This window comes from Mchenga conophoros, linkage group LG3 (genome assembly GCF_057382185.1).
Source record: "Mchenga conophoros isolate Kocher_MC1m ecotype Shallow Benthic linkage group LG3, M_conophoros_male_GT1.1, whole genome shotgun sequence".
In the NCBI taxonomy this organism is placed as follows: Eukaryota; Metazoa; Chordata; class Actinopteri; order Cichliformes; family Cichlidae; genus Mchenga; species Mchenga conophoros.
Window position 1 is genome coordinate 59,076,740 of NC_140528.1, and position 21,805 is coordinate 59,098,544.

Sequence of the window (21,805 nt, forward strand, 5' to 3'; positions counted from 1 at the left end):
ATCTTAAAATCACACCTGTAAACATATTCCAGCACACATGAGAGAGCACTCAAGGTGACCTGCGAGCTGCTGTCTGATGTGGAGTCATAAAGTTTGAATGAGCACCAACTCGCTGGAGGCAGAAACACAAACCACATAAACCAGAGCTTAATAACTCAGCGCCCACAAGATCTTTGTTTGCCTCCTAAACAAACCTGAAGAAACAACGCTGTTGCCCAGACAAAGCGAGTCAAAGCACTGGTGTAGAGGACTGCTCTAGCGCCACATCAATTTGTCGTGTAAGCGTAACCCAGTTTTAAGGTTTGGCTAAAAATGGCTCGACACAACATGATGTAAAAGGACATGTGGGCCGGCAGCTCAGCCAGCCGGCTAAAAAATAAATAAATAACAAAATCATGTGGCATGTTGTATTAAGCTACCATAAACTTAACTGCTACTGAGCAGAAAGGCATGAAAATGGACACAATAACAGGATACGCTGACCAAGAATCTAAAAAGGCATGTAGGATGGGACAAAAGCAGGCAGGGCAGGAGGGGAAGACGGCACGAGCATACAGGCCAAATGGTCATTTTTTGGCGACCATGTACCTTCCACTCTGGCAAGCCGGGGCAACCTTTGGAACTGCTATCATAGGATAAAAGGGAGAAACTTCCAGTCAATGCTCAGGTCAGCTGCCTACAATGGCACAGACTGCACAAGCCTCCAAACATGAGTCAACACATCCATGTGGGCAGACACCCAATAAGGCGCTACGTTGTCAATCTCTGCATCCGTGTGTGGCCACAGAGCAGCTTTAGATTAGCACTGCCGCACTGTTAGAGACAGAACTAAACTCTTATCTCCAATAAAACGACCCAAGAAAACAGTCAAAAAGAGCTATAAAAAATCTAAGTAAATAAATAAATAAAAGTCTTATGTATCCTGGAACAAAATGTTTCAGTGTAATGACGCAACTCCAGCAGCAGCGCTGACCGTCAGAGACTCAGCAAACATTTATTACTGGCACTGTTTGGAGAAACCCCACAGGTTATACCCAAAAATGACTCTTAGGCCCAGAGGAGTGTGTGTGTTGGGGGGAGGTTTGTCCAGCAAAATTCATTGTTTAATTTAATTATTAACACAAGCTTAAAGTGGTCAGATGAAAATCTGAAGCAAAATGATTTTAATGCACCACTCAAAGGCTTTGTCTTGAAAGCCCCAGTATGTCACACAGCCACTTCTATTTATGCTTGCCATTAAGGCACTGGAAGCGGCTCCAGTATTCTCCTGAATGATAGGTGTCACCACGCAGACAATACCGCCACGTCAGTGCAGATGTAGAAGGAGACAAAGTCAAAAATAGAAGAAAAGACTTTGCCAAGTGCTTTCCCCCCTTCCATAAGGTCTCATGTTTTCAAATTATTGTTTAATCTGTGAATCTCTGAGCTTCTGTACTAAAATATCATTACAAACTATAGAAAGACAGGGTATTAGATAGGGCTGCTCAATTAATCGAATTTTAATCACGATTACGATCTGGGCTTTCAACGATCATTAAAAATGACTGAGCCGATTATTAGCCCCTCCCTCATTTATCCGCGACACCTTAAAGGCCGGTCCGTGAAAATATTGTCGGGCATAAACCGGTCCGTGGCGCAAAAAAGGTTGGAGACCGCTGATTAAGAGGACCCGAGGGAAGCTCGGAAAGCTAAGCAGAAGTTATTTGGAGAGTGACTGCCGTTGGTTGAAAAGAGAGTTTAAAAAAAAAAAAACTTCAGTGGTGTTGCACACTATTTTATATTATTTTTTAAAAGTCATTGTTAACCCTTTAAAGCCGGTCAGAGCAGCACGCTCCGTTTTGCGTAACTATTGTTAAATCCCTGTAGAACCTGAACCGTGTAAGCTAGCACAATAATTTGTTTTGCATATGAAACCGGAGGAGTTGTACTTACATCTGATGCCATCAGCTTGTCCTCGGTCACGGTTTCCTTCCACATATAGCTTTGCAAAAATTGCATAAAAAGCGCTTGCAGGAACAAAAACATAATATTCCAGAAACACGCTTCGCCGTTCCTATCAGCTGGTCGTAACACTTCCCACAGTGAAATGATGCATATGCTGTTTTCTTTGCAAATTTGCATCATAGGATTGTTTTTTGTTTTTCCTGCAGTATATAAAAATTGCTGTATCTCCAAAATAAAACTATGAAGACACTCAAAATAAATTTCCTGTGGTGGGAAACTATTTTTTGCAACTTTATTGTATTTAAAGTTTTGAGGGATAAACCTCTTAAATTTCTCCAAGTAGAAATATATGTAAACAAAACAAACGCGATTTTCAATTTTTTTTGTAGTTTATTGCACTTTTTTGCAATTTATGTAATTACTATGCACTTAATGCATACATATTATTAAAATATGGGCTATAACAGTTGTATTGATGTATAGCAACTTGAAATGCTCCCACAAATGGCACTACAGCATGTAAAAAAATAATATAAGCTCTGGTGGACTTGGTTCTATAGTAGGTCTTAAAGGGTTAAATAAATATCGTCAAATAATCGTGATCTCAATTTCAGTGAAAATAATCGTGATTATCATTTTTGCCATAATCGAGCAGCCCTAGTATTAGATGTTGCTGGAAAGTAGTTTATCCAAAAAAAAAAGCATGGCAATTTTAAGGTGCATCATAAGGGCTTCTTGACACCTCTTCTTGTCTAGGACAGGTCTTCATCACGTTTGCACTGAACCTGAAGATAATCAGACATAATATTTTTATCTCCTTACTTTTATTTCCACCAACATCTGCTAATAAGAGTTCTGTAGACCTCGAGGTCTCTGAATCACCCTACCATGGCTCAATCACCTTTTCATGTCAACCTTCAAAAACAACAATAGAGCAACAACATAGAAATAGGGCTGCCACAAACGATTATTTTGATAGTCGACTAGTCACCGATTATTTTTGCGATTAGTCGACTAATCAGATCATCATCCATTGGACGTACAGCGTACAGCTTATTGCACCAGCAGCATCTGCTCTTATATAACTATCATTAGCTTACAGCTTGAAGTGTTTGTGCTAACTAAAAATAAAGACAAGATGATAGTTTATTAATTTTTAATGAAATTTGCAGATTGTTTCGGTGAAGTTTAATAAACTCCTTGCTTTCTAAAATATAACAGGACACCGGAGTATATTATCCAGCGTCTCAAACTTCTGATGATCAGCTGGCTGCTTGAAGTTTATTTAGCTGTGCAAAAACTATAACTTTAATCTTAGCCAAACCGATTTACTCAGGAACAAATAAAATACTAAAGAAAGCCAAACAATAACATTTTAAGTTATCTAAGTGACTTATATATATGTTTAACCTGAGTAGCGAAAGACAGTGGTGGGTTTTAAAACGATTTGCCGGGAGTCCGGTGTTCTCACGGCTCTAGTTAGCCTTGCCCCCGCCTAGCTAACGAGCTAGTGGGTAACAGACGTCTCCGAAAACGTCGGAGAGCTTTTGAAAATATGTGGTGTCCTGATAAACTGAGCAGATATTTGAGGTTTACACAGCTACATTCTCGCCTGAAAATATGTTAAACGTTTATTTTGTGACCCAGAAAGAATAATAAGAGTAAAGTTAAAACTAACTAGCTGCCGCCATTGTCGACAACTGCGCTGGGCTGCGCTATGAATTCTGGGACACAGCTTCTTCTTCTTCGGGGTTTAACGGCAGCTGGCATCCTTGTACATGCAGTGCTGCCATCTTCTGTTTCAGTCCGTTATTACACCCTTAAATCCTACTACTCATTCCTGCGTCCTTTGTGATCTTACAAAGCTTCAAACGATGCGTCGACTATTAAATTAGTCGTCGACGATTTTAATAGTCGACATAATCGTGACTAGTCGACTAATCGTGGCAGCCCTACATAGAAAACAGGTAGATGATCCAGAGGTGGTTCACTGTCTGGGCATGAGATCAGAGCTAGAGCAGGCAGGACTGCCATTTCATGCACACCTTCACATGAGTGACTGATGTCAGGGTGTGAGAGTTCTGGAGACCCCCCCACCACCAACATCCATTAAAGTAAATAAATCGCAAACACACAAAGTAGTTCCCCCACTCTATTTTTTTAATTTATTTACAGTTGCTGGATGTTCCATCACCTTAACCGGGGACAAACACCCAACTGCATAAACAAAGGTTGTAAAAACCGCAGAGCTATTGAGTTGACGGTCAATTTCGCCATCCAACTTCCCCAGTCAACTAAAGTCCATTTAACACATGCCAGTTGGCTGGTTTGCTGCCATGACAACAGAGCAGTAGTGAACGGGAAACTAGACTTCAGTTTAAATGTCACAACTTCTTCCTGACAGCTATAAGATTGCAAAACAATCTCAATGATGAGAAAAAGAGGTGGGGGGAAAAAGCAACCTCCCGAGTGTGGAAGTCTGCTTAGAGAGGCCGGATTCAACAAACAGCATCTCTCAACTTGACAACATGCAAACTGCAAGCAGGTGTGCCAGGGGAAACAGACACTTTCCCAACACGCTCCGACCCTCCCTCACTGATTTTTATGACAATAATCTCCACAAATAGAAGAGCCTTTTCAGCCCTGATGGGGAAGAGCTCGTCATTTTTGCCGCTGACTCACACGCCGGGGTTAATTGAGGTGGACAGTCCCAATCATGACACTAAATGGCTTTAAAACGGCACTTATTTTCGCCGGTGGCGCGTGAATGTCACGGCTTCGCGGCAGCCCTCATGAACCCCTTACGCGCCCGCCGCTGGCAGCTCCGAAAGGCATCTGCCAGGGTTATTCGGTTATTGGGTCTAGATGCAAATACGCCTGTGAGATCATTCACAGCTTGCTGTCAGACAGTCACAGCTGCTTGCGGTGAATTTGTGCCAAGAGGAGAGCAATAGAAAATGATGGTGGTGTGTTTGTGTGCATGCAGAAGTAAGGGGCTCTGACTGTGTCAGAAATAGAGATGCTGAAAGAAAGGGAAAAAAAAAACAAACTAAAACTAAAACTCAGCAGCAGCACAGTCTAACCTGTGCTTTGGTGTCCAGGTTGTCCTCTGACCACAGATAAGCGGCTCTGTAGGCAAACAATTCCCTAATTTATGGAAATGTTAGCTGCTGGACCAGTTCAGACTGGTAGCAACTGTCTCTAGATTCTGACATAACCTGCATTTTACCTCTGCCTCCTGAATGCATCGTTAATACAAACTGACATTAGATTAGCACCCTGCTGCAGAAAATGTCAGTTATTTAATAACTCTCCAAGGGCCAAGATCTTCAGACTTTGTAAATGTAGCAAGGTCATTCAATATTTAAAAAAATAAATAAATATTGGTTTCTACCAATGCTACCCCTCAGCCTCATAGTATAGTCTCCTATGACATCAATTTAAAAATCTTAGGCAACTTCTTCAGTTATTGCATTTACAAGATATTCAGGAAACATGACCTTTGACACTGACCTTGAGGTCAAGAGCACGGATATTTGAACTTATCCGAGACTTTCACTAGATTTAACTATCAAATCATTGGTGACATCCTTTTCAAGCTATCGTTTTATTTTTAGAAAATCTTACCTCCGATACCACAGATATTTTGATATAGGAAGCAGTCCATTTACCACTTCCTCAAATTAGATAAGGTTGGGTTAAATCTTGGTCTTTAGCTTTTCCATCATATTTGAGCCCTTAAAACCTCCTGAGTACAGGTGAGAGTGACGCATCTGTTTACTTAAGAGAAAAAAAAAAAAAAGGACAAAAGAAACAAAACTGAGAAGATGCTTTTTTGGGGTAACCATTCAAGAATAATATCACCATGTTGAGTAGGCAGCCTATCAAAACGAGATTTGATTCCAGTTCCATCATCTAGGGGTGGCTGATCTGATGGTTGCAGTAAGCTTAAACAAAGCTGAAATGTATCTTTCATTTCTAAGATATCATGCAGATAGGTCATGTATTAAGGTAGATACGAGAGATTAAAAACAGGCATCTTATTATTTTTTTTTTTTCCACAGAATGAGCCAGCAGTCTTTAGACAAGTAAACTTCACTACAGATTCTCATTAGCTTTAAAGACCTGCATGAAACTTTAGTACCCAAACGGCTATGGCACTGGAGTGCAACCATAAACTAAAGCCCCAGTAATAAACACAGACTGCATCAGTGAGGCCTGGCTAAGCATCACAGAGCCTGGGTTATTTGTGTAACCACCACGGATAACAAAAGCAGATTAAAACTTCCAGTTGAAATTATGACACAAATTTCATTTCAAGCTTGTTTGATTTCAGCGTGAATCCAAATGTCCGGATAATAGTTACACTCCTAAACCAATACATAATCATGCAATGTAAGACTTGTCGGGTGTTCTCCTCGCAAATTACACTGTTTAGGAGGTTTGTTTGGCGATATTTCAATTCAGCGTACCCAAGAGTCCCATTACCGACACATTTTGTTGGCAGTGTGGGGAGAATCTGTTCAGAACTAAAAATAATGTAAAGTTTCGAACAGTGTTTCTGTTTCTGTCTGTTTTAGACACGTTACTTCAGTCTCCTGCCACCAGGCCTTCAGCTGACAGCGAAGCACTGCTCAACACAGCCGACGTATTATCTATCGCTGCTGCTGACATTTCCCAGTACAGCGGGAACCAAAAATAGTGCGTCTATATTACTGTATTATAAAGACTTAGTAAGTTATAAACATCCATCAATCTATCCATAAATCTTCCGTCTGCCTCCAGACTTTCCAATGTATGCCCCAACCTCTGAGCCTATGACAGATGAGAGAGGCTCCAGGCACACCAGCTCACCTCTTGGACTCTACTAGAGTAGCTTTGCATGACTGATAGTTCAGAATAATCCTTATTTGTGTTATAATAAGGCTGTTTTAGTTTGCCTTTTAAAAAAGCCATCTTCCCTTTCCCCCAACACCATTAATGATGACCTTTGACACCTCAGCACATACGAACAACATAGACCACCAAGACGCGGTTTGACAACCATTAGAATAGTTTCCAGGTTTTTCCAAGGGTAGATGAATAGGCAGAGACCACCCTCATTAACTACTCAGGCAAACACAGTCATTCTTTTCTATAAACAGGCCTGCCTTCTTGGTCACCATACAGAGCCATACAGAGGGTCTGAAATCAAGCATTTAACACAGGTTGTTGGCTCACAGTTGGCTCACAGTGATATAAGCTGACCTCTGTATTTAAATCTATGTTTGATCTGAGCCTCCCTTGCTGTAACAGTATAACAAGGGAAAGCATAACAGCATGAATGGGGCTCACCTACAGGCAGACAATCCAGTATTTACTGCTTTACTGGATAGTTGAATAAGCTGGCTGACTAGTTGACTGAGTAGTGATCGAATACACTCCCTGCCAGCCTCACATTCTTGCTAACAGACTCACAAATTGACTACCTGCCAGACTGAATGACAAACAGATAGCCTGCCTTTTATTCCTGCCTGCTGGCTGCCCTTCCTTCATACCAGCAACACAATGAAGTTAACAGCCTGACAACACTGCATGTTATCTTCGTGTTAAAATCATCAGAAGGACAAATACCATGCAATGCACTGCTCACTGATTGCTCCTTCCCCCAACGGCACCGAGGTTGTTGCTCTCACAAAGAAATCAATATCTATAATGATTAAGCTTGACGTGGCATATTGGCTATTAAAGTCCGGCCAGGTTCACAAAGGAACAGAGACAATGCATGTCTTTTTCCTCTAACGTCAGCAGCTGAGTCTTGTGAGCGAGGAGGAGGCGGAGTTGACGGATGCGAGGCAGCTGAGCTGAAACATCAATCAAATATGTGCATCCCACAGCCGACAAAGGCAGTTCCCAGAAACAGATCTTCAGCACATTTAGTCTCAGCAATGTCTAAGACGGCGCTGCACATATGCACACGTGTGACTCAGTTTTATTTTTATTCCATTTATTCATTTTTTTGCTCTTTTATGATGGCACATTTGCATCACAGCCACCTTCGACATGACTCAGGTTTAATTTGAGGGATGCCACTGACAATGAAATATGGTCATTCACTCTTTATGACCAAGATGGGACATAAGGTGACAATCAGGAATCAATTACTAATCTAAAAGGCGATGGGAGTACAATGTGCTCTGCGCTGCTGCACCTGAAAGTGTCTGAGGGGATTTCCCAACAAATAAAGGCCATCAAAGCTGCCATATCAAGAAATGTCATGTTTCTCCCATGATCTGTGAGGCATTTGAGTGATTTATGCTCTCCTTGAAAACAAGATAACCACAATGCATCCTTCTGGGACCTCGGGACTTCTATCACTTGCTGTGTTATCTCTGTCTACGACTCTTCTTGAAGTCCGTACTAAAGGAACTGGCTACAAGAGCTGCGTATCGGCGCCAGACCCCAAAACACCAGAAGCCTTTGATTGAAGTAATGTATTGGCTGATTAGAGCTTCACAAATAAGAACAGGTGCTGGCATGATTAGTCAGCTGACAAAAATGTTAACACTAACCATTTAGACGGTCACTGTTTAAACTTTGACAAGCAGAAAAGCCAAATGGCATCTCAATTTAACCCTATGATGTCCAAGCCCTGAATTGGATTCCTAGTTTTTCCACTTCCTTGTACATTCCCCCACTTCCCTCCAAACAGTTTCAGCAATCTCCCTCCGAGAATTTAACGACATTTGCGCATCATACTGATGCTATGATTATTACCTTTGTATTGATTGTTATTCTCTCCCTGATACATTTAAAAACTACAAAAAAAAAAGCAGAAATGCACATGAGGAATCGACTGTGCTGAACAGCCCACTCACAATAGTGGTGAGCTGCATAGAGCAGACCAGTAGTTACATTTCTAGGGAGGTGCACATCAGATTATCATAATTATAAATGTCTGAGGTGAGAAACTGCAAAACAAATGGAAATGTACTGAGGATTGTGCACTCGCACCAAGCTATGTCAGGGTGTAATGGGTTCATTGATCCACCTTTGCACCTACAGAGAAAATGTGTTTTTCTACTGCTTTTTCTCTACAATCTAACAGATAAAAGTTGTATTTACATAACACCAAATCACAAAGACACTCAAATAAAACAGAGTAAACCCCAACATTTTGGTGACCACGGGAAGGTAAAACTCCCTTTTAATAGGAAGAACCTTACACCAGAAGTAGGCTTAAGGACGGGCAATCATCTGCCCTGACTGGTTGGGGCTTTTATCATTTTGGGTGGCTACGTTTCTCTCTTAGTATATTAGGTGTATATAGTTGTTTTTGGTTAGAACAGCAAAGAGGCTTAAGCCAATTACTCTCCAGTTTAAATGGTCAGCTGCCGACTCTGAACCTAAGTCCAACCACCTTGGGTTTTGTATCCAAACCTAGCTTACGAAACTCAATTACATGTGACCCAACAGTTTAACCTGACCTTCAACACATTGGGTGTGGTGTCCAACCCTAACCAACAATGGCATTTAAAGCTAACCCAACAGCTTGACCTAACCCTAACTTCTTGTTTTAAGTGTCTATCTATAACCAATGTTGGGTGTAGTGCCTAACTCAAACACCACCTCATTTCAAACTGACCTTGCCCCGACCCTGACAGATCTATGGTTTTAAGCTCTTAAATGCTGTTTAGGGAGCTCAAGAAGGCTGAAATATTCTAACATGATTAAACAAATAAACAAACTATCAAAGCTTTTCATTAAAAAGGCATTTGGTGGTTCTCCAGAACAGACGGGAAGTGATTATAGTTAAGATAGCTAAGGAATTCTTGCTATCATAGGGAAACAGTTAACTTTTTTTTTTTTTTTTTTTTTAATTCCTATTTGATAGATTTCACCCATTTTCAAGCAATAAAACTCAAACATCCAGGTCTAAGGTCCTGAAATGTGACAATTCTATGGTTTGTTTGGCATTTTGGGTTCGGGACACACCAACTGTGAAAATCTTGGCCAACATCAACATGGACCTTATTTTTATTTGTTTTCTTATTTGTTACCCTCCCTGGAAACAAAAGCTATTCTTCACGAAAGTACATGGTGTGTTTGAAATTCTTCCAGCAATGTTCCACACAGAACATTTAACTAGTAGAGAAACAGACCGATATCAGTCTACGATTGAATGGGGTCAAGTTGGTATTCATATATTCTGCCAAGCAAAATGTGTTTGATGCCTTAGCTGAACCTATTTCAGGAGGGAAGTGAGATGGGTCGTCTTGTTAGTAGAGTAGTATTCCCAGAGTATTTTAGTTTATTTATTTGGATTTATTGAATAAAATATTGATATTTGGTGTCTCTCTATCAATTCAATATTGAGACACTGTGCTGAATCGATTTTCCACCCATTCCTAGAGTTATGCCCACAATTTATGCGACAAAGAAAGCTATCAGCCACTGACATCAGTAAACTGTGCTTGATGATGAGCTGATATCATTTAACAGTTATCTGATGTATGAGTGTATCCCCATCTTTGATAGTAAAACTTAGCATCTCTGAGTTTTAAGAACTCATTTTACACAGAACTGTAGACGAGAGCCTACTTGTCCAATCTTTCAGGACTGATCTATTATTTTTGGCGACAGAAAGACGAGAGAAGCTGTGAATTTTTTTTTTTTCTTCACAGCTTTGTACTCGCCTAACCTAACAGAGAGTGCCAGGTCTAATCTATTTAAGGTTCCAGTCAGAGTCGACTTCAAACTAAGCAGCATATTGTCTCAGAAGTCACCGGCGTGGGTGAATTTTATAAAAAAGGATGGCCAAAAAGTCGAGAGTAAACTTTTCAACACCTTCCAGAGTGACACATCATCTAAAACAGTGAGCTGGCTTGATGTTCAGATGTTCTCCCAACTGTAGTTTGAATGCCTGAGAGACTGACTGAACAAATCAGGAATGACACATTTCAAAAAACAGCAGGGACATCTAGAGACCGCTTCACCTGCTGGCTGTGATGCTTCCTCTCCATTCCTGAGGACATGAACCCAATGAAAGTTACACCTCAGTCGCTTCTTTGCTGCAGTCACCAGGAAACATATGCACACAGTTCTGTGCTTTGCAAATCACATGAATATAGCACAGCTTTGCATGACCGACCATTCAAAATAAATGCTGAAATAAGCTGTTCTACTTCCTCTCCCTTTAAACGCCAACTTTCCTCTGATTGGCTGCTTCTCACAAACAGAAGGTTTGATCCACAGTCAGTAAAAAAGACCAATGTAGCCACTTTGAAGTCACCCAGTGGTGTTCAACTTGCAAGTTTCAAGCCTCAATGTTGGCGTTTTGGTTACTGCCATCATAATTATAAAGGCACCAACAGCACAAATGGGTTCAAACAACCCACTTCAGTGATTTTATTTTGTGGCAGTGAGGCTGAGCATACACCTTTGAGGGGTACGACTTAAGGGGTCCACTATGCTCGCCCTTGCGACCAGCGGGACATGGCATAAGTGGCATCACATCTGCTGGCACAAGCCACGTTTTGGCATCGTTTTAGCCAGTTGTGCACCTCTCCATTTTTGTAACCTTGAAAGTTTTGCTCTATAGAAGAGCTATATGGCAAGCATAAGTGCACTTGGTTGTCTATTAATCTCACTGTCACTGTGTGATGTAACTAGTGGCCTTTAAGAGCGTGAAAACTCTCCATGGTCCCTGGCAAATATGTAAACCACAACACTATTTATTTTTACTGTAAAGTTGGATATTTTAACATGGGGGTCTATGAAGCCAGCATCAAGTGCCCATTGCAGCAAATGCAGCTTGTAGGGCTTCCGATTGGTGGAGGGTGGGGCAGGAGGTGCTCATTCCAGAGAAGCCCATATTAGGGATAGTATCTCTCAGTGATGTCATAGAGAGCCAAGAGTAGAAAAAAAATGAGGGTTTCAACCTCTGCCAAGCCTGGGATTTTGACTTGAAACGTTCTGGATCTTTAATAGGATCACCAGCCATTACAGCCATACACATATGTGACAGAAAACCATTTGCTGTCTAATCTAGCTGATTGGACTGGACTGTCCAACCACAGCCAGGTTACAGTGAAGAAGAGGACAGATACAAGGGGAGGGGAATGATGTGTGGAGGGGGGTCTACTCACAGTCAAGGTGCTTCTTCTTCGGTCCGCTCACTTCATGCGTGGTGGCTTTGCACACAGCCTTGCTGATAGCCGACCCGGTCATGCTGTGCTGAGCTGCTGTGATCCGATCCGTGATAGATTGGCCCGACATCGCACCGACTTTTTTCTTTCCCCCCCTTCAATCAGCGAAAATAGTACAATAACGATCCGATCAATGGATCAACTCAACGTGACTTCACTGTCAAGTGGAGGTAACAGAGAGCAGGGATCACACACCCTCAGACACACACTGTCTTCCACACAACCTGTGCAGCAATGTCTGCTCACGACAGGTACAAGAACAATCTGTTTAACTACAATCTGAATTTAAAAATGAAACAAAAAAATGTTTGGCAACTGTTTGTTCCGTCTATCTATTTATGCAGTAAACACAACACGAGCCAGTCTGTGTTAGCTAATGTTTCCGTTGCAGTACTCGAACCAAGAGAGAGTCCCACTGTGGAATCCGCAAACACTTGAAATTACTTTCTGGCCACAAATAAACATAGCTAACTGGCTGCTTTGTAACCCGGAGTCACCAAAAAGTCGAGTCCAACTCGGGCAGGGCAGAGGGGGAAAGTAATCCTGGTGAAATCACAGCTTGGAAAACAGTTTTAAAAAAAAAAATAGAGTTCCTCTTCCACGTCAACTTGTTAGCTTGGACCGCAGCTCAGCTATCACTGGTCGCTTGGCGAAGCGTGCGTTAAATCGTCCCTTGGGCGTAAAAAGTCTCTCAGACAGGAGCAGCGCATTGTTTGAAGTTTACAGGAGGACGGTGTGACACTGACAGCCGGGACAGTTGCAGTTTCCCACGGTGAGATGAGACGCGAGGAGCGGCGGTGGGGGTTAGCCGAGATGCTAGCAGGGTTAGCTAAAGCCAACCAGCCAGGCGGGCGGGTAGAGAGAAAGCGGGTTCCTGTGGTCTGTGACCGGGGAGCCGAGCCGGCGGAGCCGCTGAGTTTAAAAAAAGAAAGAAACAAAAAAAACCTCCCTGACAGCTCCCTTAGCTCGCCTGTTTCCCTTCACGGTCCTCGGGCTCAGTTTGGTGCTTCCCTCCGTCTGCCGTCACCACATTACTGGCTCCCGTTGTTCTTTTTTTATTTTTCTTACCGACAGTTCGGTCCGGTGCCGCCGTATGGAAAGTCTCGCCAGTGGTTTCTCTTTGCGCACTCACTGACTGAATGCTCGCTCCTGTGCTGGACAAAATGGCAGCGTAAAAAATCAGCTGATCTCACAACTGTGCTGCGTTCACGCATTCCCTCCTTTGGCTGGGAATCCGCATACCTACAATCCCACCTCGTTCTCGAGCGGTGGCTCGTGACGTCCAGGTTCTTCGCACAGATCTCATTTAAAGTGTTCAAGTTAAAACGCATGTTTACATGAAGAATGATAGTGCAGTAAACAGTTTCCCTGGATAGTCAAAGGAGCTTGCAAAGAAAAGCGTCTGGACTTCTTTAAGTTACTTGAAGACGTTTCACCTCTCATCCGAGAAGCTTCTTCAGTTCTGAGGTCAAATGGTGGAGAGTCCCAGATATAAACCTAGTGGGAGTATCCCCCCACAGAGGGACAAAAGGACCCCCTGATGATCCTCTAATCCCCTGAGCCAGACACTTTTCTTTGCAAGCTCCTTTGACTACGATGACCTGGATGACTGAGAACCTTCACAGACATATTTCCCTGGATAGTTTCCCCCTTGATAACAGATGGGTGGTTATAAATAAAGGAGTTTTTTTGTCTTAAATACCTCATTTATTTAGGGGAAAGGTGTCCCAAAAATAGGCAGCTCTAGAAAACACTAGAAGCCTAGAAGCGCATTACATAATGCAACTGTTGTATTTGGTCATAAACTGATATGTTTGCAACACTCAGCGTTGTGACAGCATTGCTCTGTGTTCACAAATTAACCACACAAGCACTTTTTTTTAAAAACGTTATAGAAAAAATAATGTCACAGTGAGACTTTATGAAATGTAACCTCAATCACTTCATAAATGTAACAAATTCACAAAATTATTTTTTTAACATTGCTGCAACGGGACCTGTTTTATGTTACTTTAATGTCATTTGAAATACTAAGTACGATTACTGCCATGCTGCCAGAGGCGAGGCTGCCGGACACTGGCGCCACCGGGCCCTCTGACCACCACCAGTAGGCAAACATGGGGTTAGTATCTTGCCCAAGGATACTCATTCTGTAAAGTAGACCTCAGCTAACTGGAGTTACTAGATCCATGATGCGTCCCTCCATGACGCATCATGGATCTAATCTGAATATGTGTCTAATACTGTGCAATACAGACCATCAACCACCTTCATCAGCTACAAGCTAAATGTCCATGTGATACATAAAACACATCTGAAGAATCAGTCATTGAGGTGGACAGTTAGTAGATTTAACTTGGTAACCGGGCTTGCTAAAATGAGTTGATAGCTTAGCACCACTAGCTTTTGTCCAAACCTCTGGTTACTCCTGAGTCCAAGATAAAAAATGAATAAATAAATAAATAAACTGATATTGTCCAGAAACCAGTAACTGATATTACAGTGGCTAGTTCCATCTTTTATATACAGTCTGTGGTCATTCTGTACATTGACATTAAAATTACTCAAAGCCAAACCAAGCCTACTGTGACTAAGTCTATTAATATCCATAATTAATTTAGAAAATCAGGTTATTATCTCAAAATGTTGATTCAGGTAGTTCAAAAAATATTGATTTACAAGCTGAACCTACTGAGGGGAAAAAAACCCTTTAAAATAAATTAAAATTTAGAGTTATTATTGAGAATATAACTGTGAATTAAAAAAATAACTAAAAGAAAGAGGAAACGACTTGAAATGTCGACTGATTAAGTTAAAACTGAAAGAAAATGATTTGTAACTAATAAGTCGAAAAATAAATGGAACTTGAGATTCTGCGATAACAACTCTAGTTTCTTTGTTTGTTTGTTTTGTTCGGCGAATGCAAGCCTCCATAAAAAAGGAGTTTAGTGACTTTTTTTGTCTTGCTCATCAATGAAGGCTCGCTGAAGAGTTGCTATATTCCCCACAGTTCCTGAACGCCTCCGAAACCTATTGGCCAGGAACCAAAGGAGTGTGTGAAGCCTTTAAGGTATCACGCTTTAAATTGTAGCGGAATGTGTGCGAGAAAAACACGAAGCGTGACGTGTTTCTGCACTTTGGAGGCTTTTCTGCTGCACAGCAACAACAAACTGTCCCGGTGTTTCTCTGTTAAAACACTATTATGCAAATTTAATCCAAATTTAAGGTGGTATTAAGTGATTCCTCAGACGCCGTGTCCTTGTTTGACTCCACACTATATGGAACACGGTGTACTGAAAGATCAGTGGGAACCGCGCTTGCTGCACAGCGCACCGCCCGGTGGGTAACGCACCGGATCTGAGAGCTGAATAAATCAAATATCCGGAGGCAGCTGACTGCGTTTCTCACGGAGCAGCTCGGAGGATGCAATCAGATGCAATGCTGCTGTTTCCTCTAAGCTTCAAGTGGTTCACGCTCATTACAGCTGCTTGCATGTAAGCAGCCTGTCACAATGCAATAATCCCGGGCTGAGGAGAGTGCATAAGGACGGGAGATGTGAGACATGCAGAGGGGCTCTGTTTCTTTTGAGGTTCACAGAACCAGTAGTGCTTTGCAGTATTTGTCACTCAGGTGGGAAATACTGCAAACTGACCCCAGCAGCAGCAGCAGCAGCAGAGGGTGACTACATGGGAACAGTGGTGGGTTTCACCTCAACTTGCTTCCCTTCTCCTCTCCTGCCCATTACAGATGTGTGTGTATGAGAGAAAGAGAAAGAAACCCTCCAAGCTGTTGATGACTCCTGTCCACACAGAGACAGCCAGAGGAATTGAATGTGAAACAGAAGCTGAAACTGTGTTCCACGTACGAGTAGCTGTCAGCCTGACTTTGCTCATCTGGGTGGGAAAAATGTGCATGCTGAGGAGGAAATCAGATATGAAGCCACTGTAAATGGAAGTGGTTAGAGCTGCGTGCACACACCCCTTCCAAATATGGTTCAGTTCACAGGTTCACATGGCCTGTGTCAGACAGCAGAAGGGAGCCGGGGAAAAACAGCCTGTCTCGTGTGGCCTAACAGCTGAGAAACAGCACAGGATCGGCTTTTTGTGATTTTTAATAGATGGTTTGTTTTTTATGCTCTTGCAGCAGTTGCAGTGTTGAGCGATAAAAAAAGATCAGATAATGTACAGAAGAGGGGAAAAAATGAAGGATTGATGTGCAGCAGCGCAGAGACCGGCAGCAGACATTTTCACCCATGCCTAGGAAGAGTGCAAATGTGCAGATTCTCCACCTGATGTGCGTGTAATTGAAAGCAGCACCTGGGGGGGTTCTGAGGTGAAGCCGGGGTGAACTGTGCAAACCGCAAAATCAAACCCACGCTCTCTCTTTGAGAGACAGCCGCCGATTCGCCGTGCCGCCCTCGTACCCCGGTCTCATCTCCCTCCTGACTCGGAGTGCAGCGTTGCCATCTGCAGGCAGAAGGCCTGAACTCCCTATTTCCATGGCAACTGCATGTGTGGATGCAGGGTGTCCCCCTGTAGCCCCTGGCAACAAGCTCTCAACCCGCTATCAGCAGCTGTCAATCAGGGGCCGAGCCAATGCTTTGCCCCAAGGCCAACGTGCTCGGAGAGATGGGAGTAAATCCATTACGGGGCAGCAGGGAGGGGACCGCCCTGTCAGAGACAAAGACGGACAGCAGAGCACCCCGAGGTGCTCGCGCTTCATGTGCGATGTGTAAATGGGCTACGGCGTGTCAGGTGGCATGGTTTTCAGTGTGATTACCATGCCTGGGATCGATGGCGTGCCTCGGCTTCAGGCGGGGTGTGATGCATAACAGCTCTTAGGTGACTTGACCTTTACGCTTCAGTAACTGAGGCGTGTGCACGAGCAATTAGCTTCCTCCAAAGTAGATGATGAGACCAGACAGACAAGACGAGGTACCTCGCAGCACTGAAAGCATTTTAAATGCATGATTTTTGTAAATTTTTATTATAAAATGCAGATTTTTTCTTAAATGAATACAAACTCTTACAAGAACATAAAAAGTTGCAAAATGCAAAAAGTGCAGATCATTACTTTAGAAGCGATGATGGTTATTTCAGTTGTTTTAAGGTCATGCATGAAATGAAGACGAGCTGCTGTGATGACGCTTGAACGGAGCAACTCAAAGAAGAAGAAAAGAAGATGATGATGATTGTTGTGTGGTGGTCTCTGGTGCTTTGTGAGGAAGAAGGTTCGGGCAGGAGTGGAGCCGCCATGTCCCAGGACCTCTGTAGCGACTGACGCATCCAATCAGAGTTGAGCTTTATGCTGGCTGTTAAATTCTTGGGTCCTGAAAAGAACCACGAGGGAAAAAAATCCCAATCCAAATAGATATTTATTCACTAACAGGCAGTGGTCCCTTTGAGGTTTCCCACTGACATGTGCACATTACTATATTTGGGGTGGGTCGAACTCAGAGGTAGAGCAGTTCATCTATTAATCGAACCGTTCGAGGTTCAATCCCTGCATGCCAAAGTATCCTTGGGCAAGATATTGAACCCCAAGTGGTTCTCTGATGTGTTCATTGGATTGTGACTGTTATACAGAAAGCGATTAAGCTTTGAGCAAACTGCTTGTTTGAATGTACAAAGCTCTTTGAGTGTTCGAGTAGAAAAGTGCCATATAAGGCTCTGACTGGATGAAATCGTATGCAAAGAAAGTGCTGCACCGAAAACCTCTTACCGATTTCTTTGGTTGCCCGTAGTTTGCCATGTTTGTTTGCAAAAACTCGCTAACTGCTACCTGAGCGGTAATAAAACTGTGACGCAACCTGGAAAATGGAGAAACTTCACCTTCAAAGTAAAATTTATGCCTTCGCGCCGCTGCCAACCTGATTCAAAGGGTGCTAGTGTCTAGGTCTGTGTGGCTCGGTCCTTATTCACTACTTCCTGCAATGCCACCATAATTGTCACACGTCCAAAGTGGCGGACAAGTTAACATCACGTGGTTAGTGGTCACTTTACTCCAAACCCTGAATACAGCAATGCAGGTGTTGTTTGAGGTAGGTTAGCTGATTAGACCAGACCTGCACAGGTTGGGAACAAGTATGGTTAACAGGTGAGACTAAGAAGACAATTACAAAGAATGCTCAATATCTCTTCCTGTTAAAATGGAGTTCTTCCTTCCCACGGTTTCTAAGTGCATCTTCGGCCATGTCCACGCTAATACATTTTTGTTTGAAAAGGCATCTTTTTCTCTCCGTTTTGGCCTTCTGTCCACATTGAGACGGTGTTTTTGGTCAAGATAATGCTCTCCAAAGTGGATAAAATTGAAAATGCCGCTTTTAAATAGTACAGAAGCCTGCCCATAATTTTTCACTGCAAGGAACCGAGGAATTCTGACAAAGCTGATCATTTGACTTAGTTCAATAAAGGCAAGAAACTGGTTTCAGGTTACAGAGGTGATGACCTGGGTTCTGTTTCATAGTAGTAAACTGCTTATAAGGAAAAAACACTAAAATAAACATGCAGTGGCATCCACACAGCAGACAGTTGCTTCCTGTGAGGTTCATATTCTGCTCAGCATCATTCTTTTGCCATGATGGAGCTCTCTGACCTCCTAAAGAGCAGTTTTTATACCAGAAACTACAAACACGGCTGCAACTCAGGGGTCTCTAGGACTCCCCGGGTCTGTGCTCAGCACGCCCGTTTGTTAATCCATCCCTAATTATAATGTACGCACTCCACTTTGGCTCCAAGGGCTACATCTCCTTCTTGTGGTTTCTCCGTAATCATCATTTTTTTTCCCCCTCTGGATTTTTTTCCTCCACCCGCAATCATTTTTCCCTACAATGGGCTGCTATAATAAATGATAATCAATTTTGCATTTTCTAGTAGGGCATAAGCCTTCCATCTGTTCCCTTGTCTCGATTCACTGTGGGTAGGGTGGGTATCAAATCAATCACACTTTGTTTATGTTGCACCTTTTTTTCAGATTTAGAAGCCCTCCGGTGAGGGCTTCTAATGTGATTGCACGTCTACGAGTTAATAGTGTGTGAGTATTAGATAATGAAGTTGTGGCCACGAGTTAGTAAGGTGTGAGAATTTTAGTTTAAAATATCAAATCTCTGTCTGTCTGTTTGCCTGCAAACTCCTACACAGACAGGAACCGAACCTGGCACACACAGGGACTGACAGGGACTAGAAAGAGAGAGCAGATTTCTCCTGTATTGGCTTCCTGTTAAATCCAGAATTGAATTCAAAATCCTGCTCCTCACATACAAGGTCTTAAATAATCAGGCCCCATCTTATCTTAATGACCTTGTAGTACCATATCACCCTATTAGAGCACTTCGCTCTCGCTCTGCAGGCCTACTTGTTGTTCCTAGAGTATTTAAAAGTAGAATGGGAGGGAGAGCCTTCAGTTTTCAGGCTCCTCTTCTGTGGAACCAGCTTCCAGTTTGGATTTAGGAGACAGACACTATCTCTACTTTCAAGATTAGGCTTAAAACTTTCCTTTTTGCTAAAGCATATAGTTAGGGCTGGACCAGGTGACCCTGAATCCTCCCTTAGTTATGCTGCAGTAGACGTAGGCTGCCGGGGGATTCCCATGATGCACTGAGTTTTTCCTTTCCAGTCACCTTTCTCACTCACTGTGTATTAACAGACCTCTCTGCATTGCTGTTATTAACCTCTGGCTCTCTTCCACAGCATGTCTTTTATCCTGTCTTCCTTCTCTCACCCCAACCGGTCGCAGCAGATGGCCGCCCCTCCCTGAGCCTGGTTCTGCCGGAGCTTTCTTCCTGTTAAAAGGGAGTTTTTCCTTCCCACTGTCGCCAAAGTGCTTGCTCATAGGGGGTCATATGATTGTTGGGTTTTTCTCTGTATCTACTGTACAATATAAAGCGCCTTGAGGCAACTGTTGTTGTGATTTGGCTCTTTATAAATAAAATTGAGTTGAATTGTTACACAGGTACACCTTACGTCCCTGAAGGTTATTATTCACGTCATGCATTATGATGTCATCGTATTTTTCAACAACCACCTAGCAACCTGCTAAAAAGACCACTTTTTTTTATCATTTATGCATCTGTAAGTCCTTATAAAAGCACCACATGATTTTAATTTCCTGCCACGGTTTCCACATGAAATGAAGCATTCTGAAGTTTAGACACTCAGCTATAATTGGAGGGGTTGAACAAACACATATCATTAACCTTTGAGTAATTACAGCCACAGTGCTCCTTTTTCAGATGGCAGGGAATGAATTAGCATAATCATAAATTAGCTGTTTATTTTTAATACTCTGTTGAGAATTCTTTGCAGGCAGCGACTGAGATGTCACCAGAGAAAGGCTTTCGTGTTTTGTGATGCTTTGCCGAGCCTCGGCGGTTTCCCTCTTCAGCTGTTTGTTTTGTTTATGGATCATTGTGCCGTAGCTTCATCATGAGCGAAATGCAGCTCCATTTGCTCCAATATTCCACTTCTTTGCTTTGAGTTGCAATATGTTCGGGGTCATTGTCCATCTTTGCTGCGAAGCGCGGTTCAGTCAATTTTCCTGCTGTGTCGCTCATATTTCATTAGTGTGCAGCCTGTCAGTCACGTCTAGCTTGCATTGAGGAGAACAGTCTGAGCTATAAATGTTGAAAACTAAAAGCTGTCAACACAAACCCTCAAAACTGTCCTTCATTCACTCCACAGCTTTCAGATTATGTTCTTCATTGAACACGTTCATGTGTGTAAGACGCCGTGGATTTGTGCGTGCGTGCTTAATTCTAGGGTAAAATGTAAAATGCCTGGTTGGAATTCTCTCAGATAACTTATTCATTACCACAGCTTTTACTAGATACGAAGCTGATGAATTATGAGACTGATCAAATTTAATTGGATCCATTAAGATGCAAACTCAATAGCCTCCATCTTGCACAGACGTGGGTCCATTATTCAGGTGGGCTGCAAGGTGATTCGTCGTTCATGGGAAATGTTGTTTTGCTGTTTATTGAAGAGTGGACTCAGACGAGGCTGAGATTCAGGTGGAGCGGTGGAAAGAGTTTAGAGGACTTACTTAAAATAAATTGAAATTAAGCTTATGTTCAACAAGGAAGATCTACATTTACTCTAGAATTAGAATCAAAAGCCTTTAATTTCATTACATGTGAACCTAACTGGCCATCTGTGAACAAGTAATTCCTACCTGTTAATTCATAAATGAGCACTGATCAGCTTTTTTTGGCAAGCTGAGCTCAGTTTCACAAACCACACACAGGCCTGATTACTGGTGAAGCTGCGTGAAATAGGTTAAAAAGCTCTCACAAATCAACACTTTAGATCACGCCATGAGCTGAAGAAACAGCTGAAAAACAAAGTCATTGACATCCATCAGTCTGGAAAGATTTAAAAAGGGATTTCTAAGGTAAAAGACCCCAGAACAGCATGTAGAGACCTGCAGGCCTCACTTGCCTAAGTTAAGGCCAGAGTTCATGATTCAACAATAAGAAAGAGACTGGACGAAAACCACTTCTGATCAAGAAGAACACAAAGGCTCATCTCACATTTACCAAGTAACATCTTGGTGATCCCCAAAAGTTTTGGGAAAATATTCTGTGGACTGACGAGATATAGAGCTGATTTTTTTTTTTTAGAAGGATTAAGTCCTGTTGCATTTGGTGTAAAAATCACATAATTTCAAAAAAAGAC

At 42.4% G+C, this 21,805-nt stretch overlaps 1 protein-coding gene across 8 annotated transcripts in view; it reads right to left on the bottom strand.

The window, feature by feature from the left end:
- LOC146579755 (phosphatidylinositol-binding clathrin assembly protein) overlaps nucleotides 1–13,319 on the bottom strand; it is a 115,110-nt gene extending 101,791 nt beyond the window's left edge. For 5 of the 8 annotated variants that reach the window (XM_085264716.1, XM_085264708.1, XM_085264726.1 and 2 more), the window contains exon 1: nucleotides 12,072–13,319. In XM_085264716.1, coding sequence (XP_085120842.1) covers nucleotides 12,072–12,201 — 130 coding nt within the window. In that variant the 5' untranslated portion in view covers nucleotides 12,202–13,319. The remainder of the gene's footprint in view (nucleotides 1–12,071) is intronic. The other 3 variants (XM_085264744.1, XM_085264696.1, XM_085264704.1) reach the window with 1 other exon arrangement.
- Nucleotides 13,320–21,805: the final 8,486 nt, after the last annotated feature.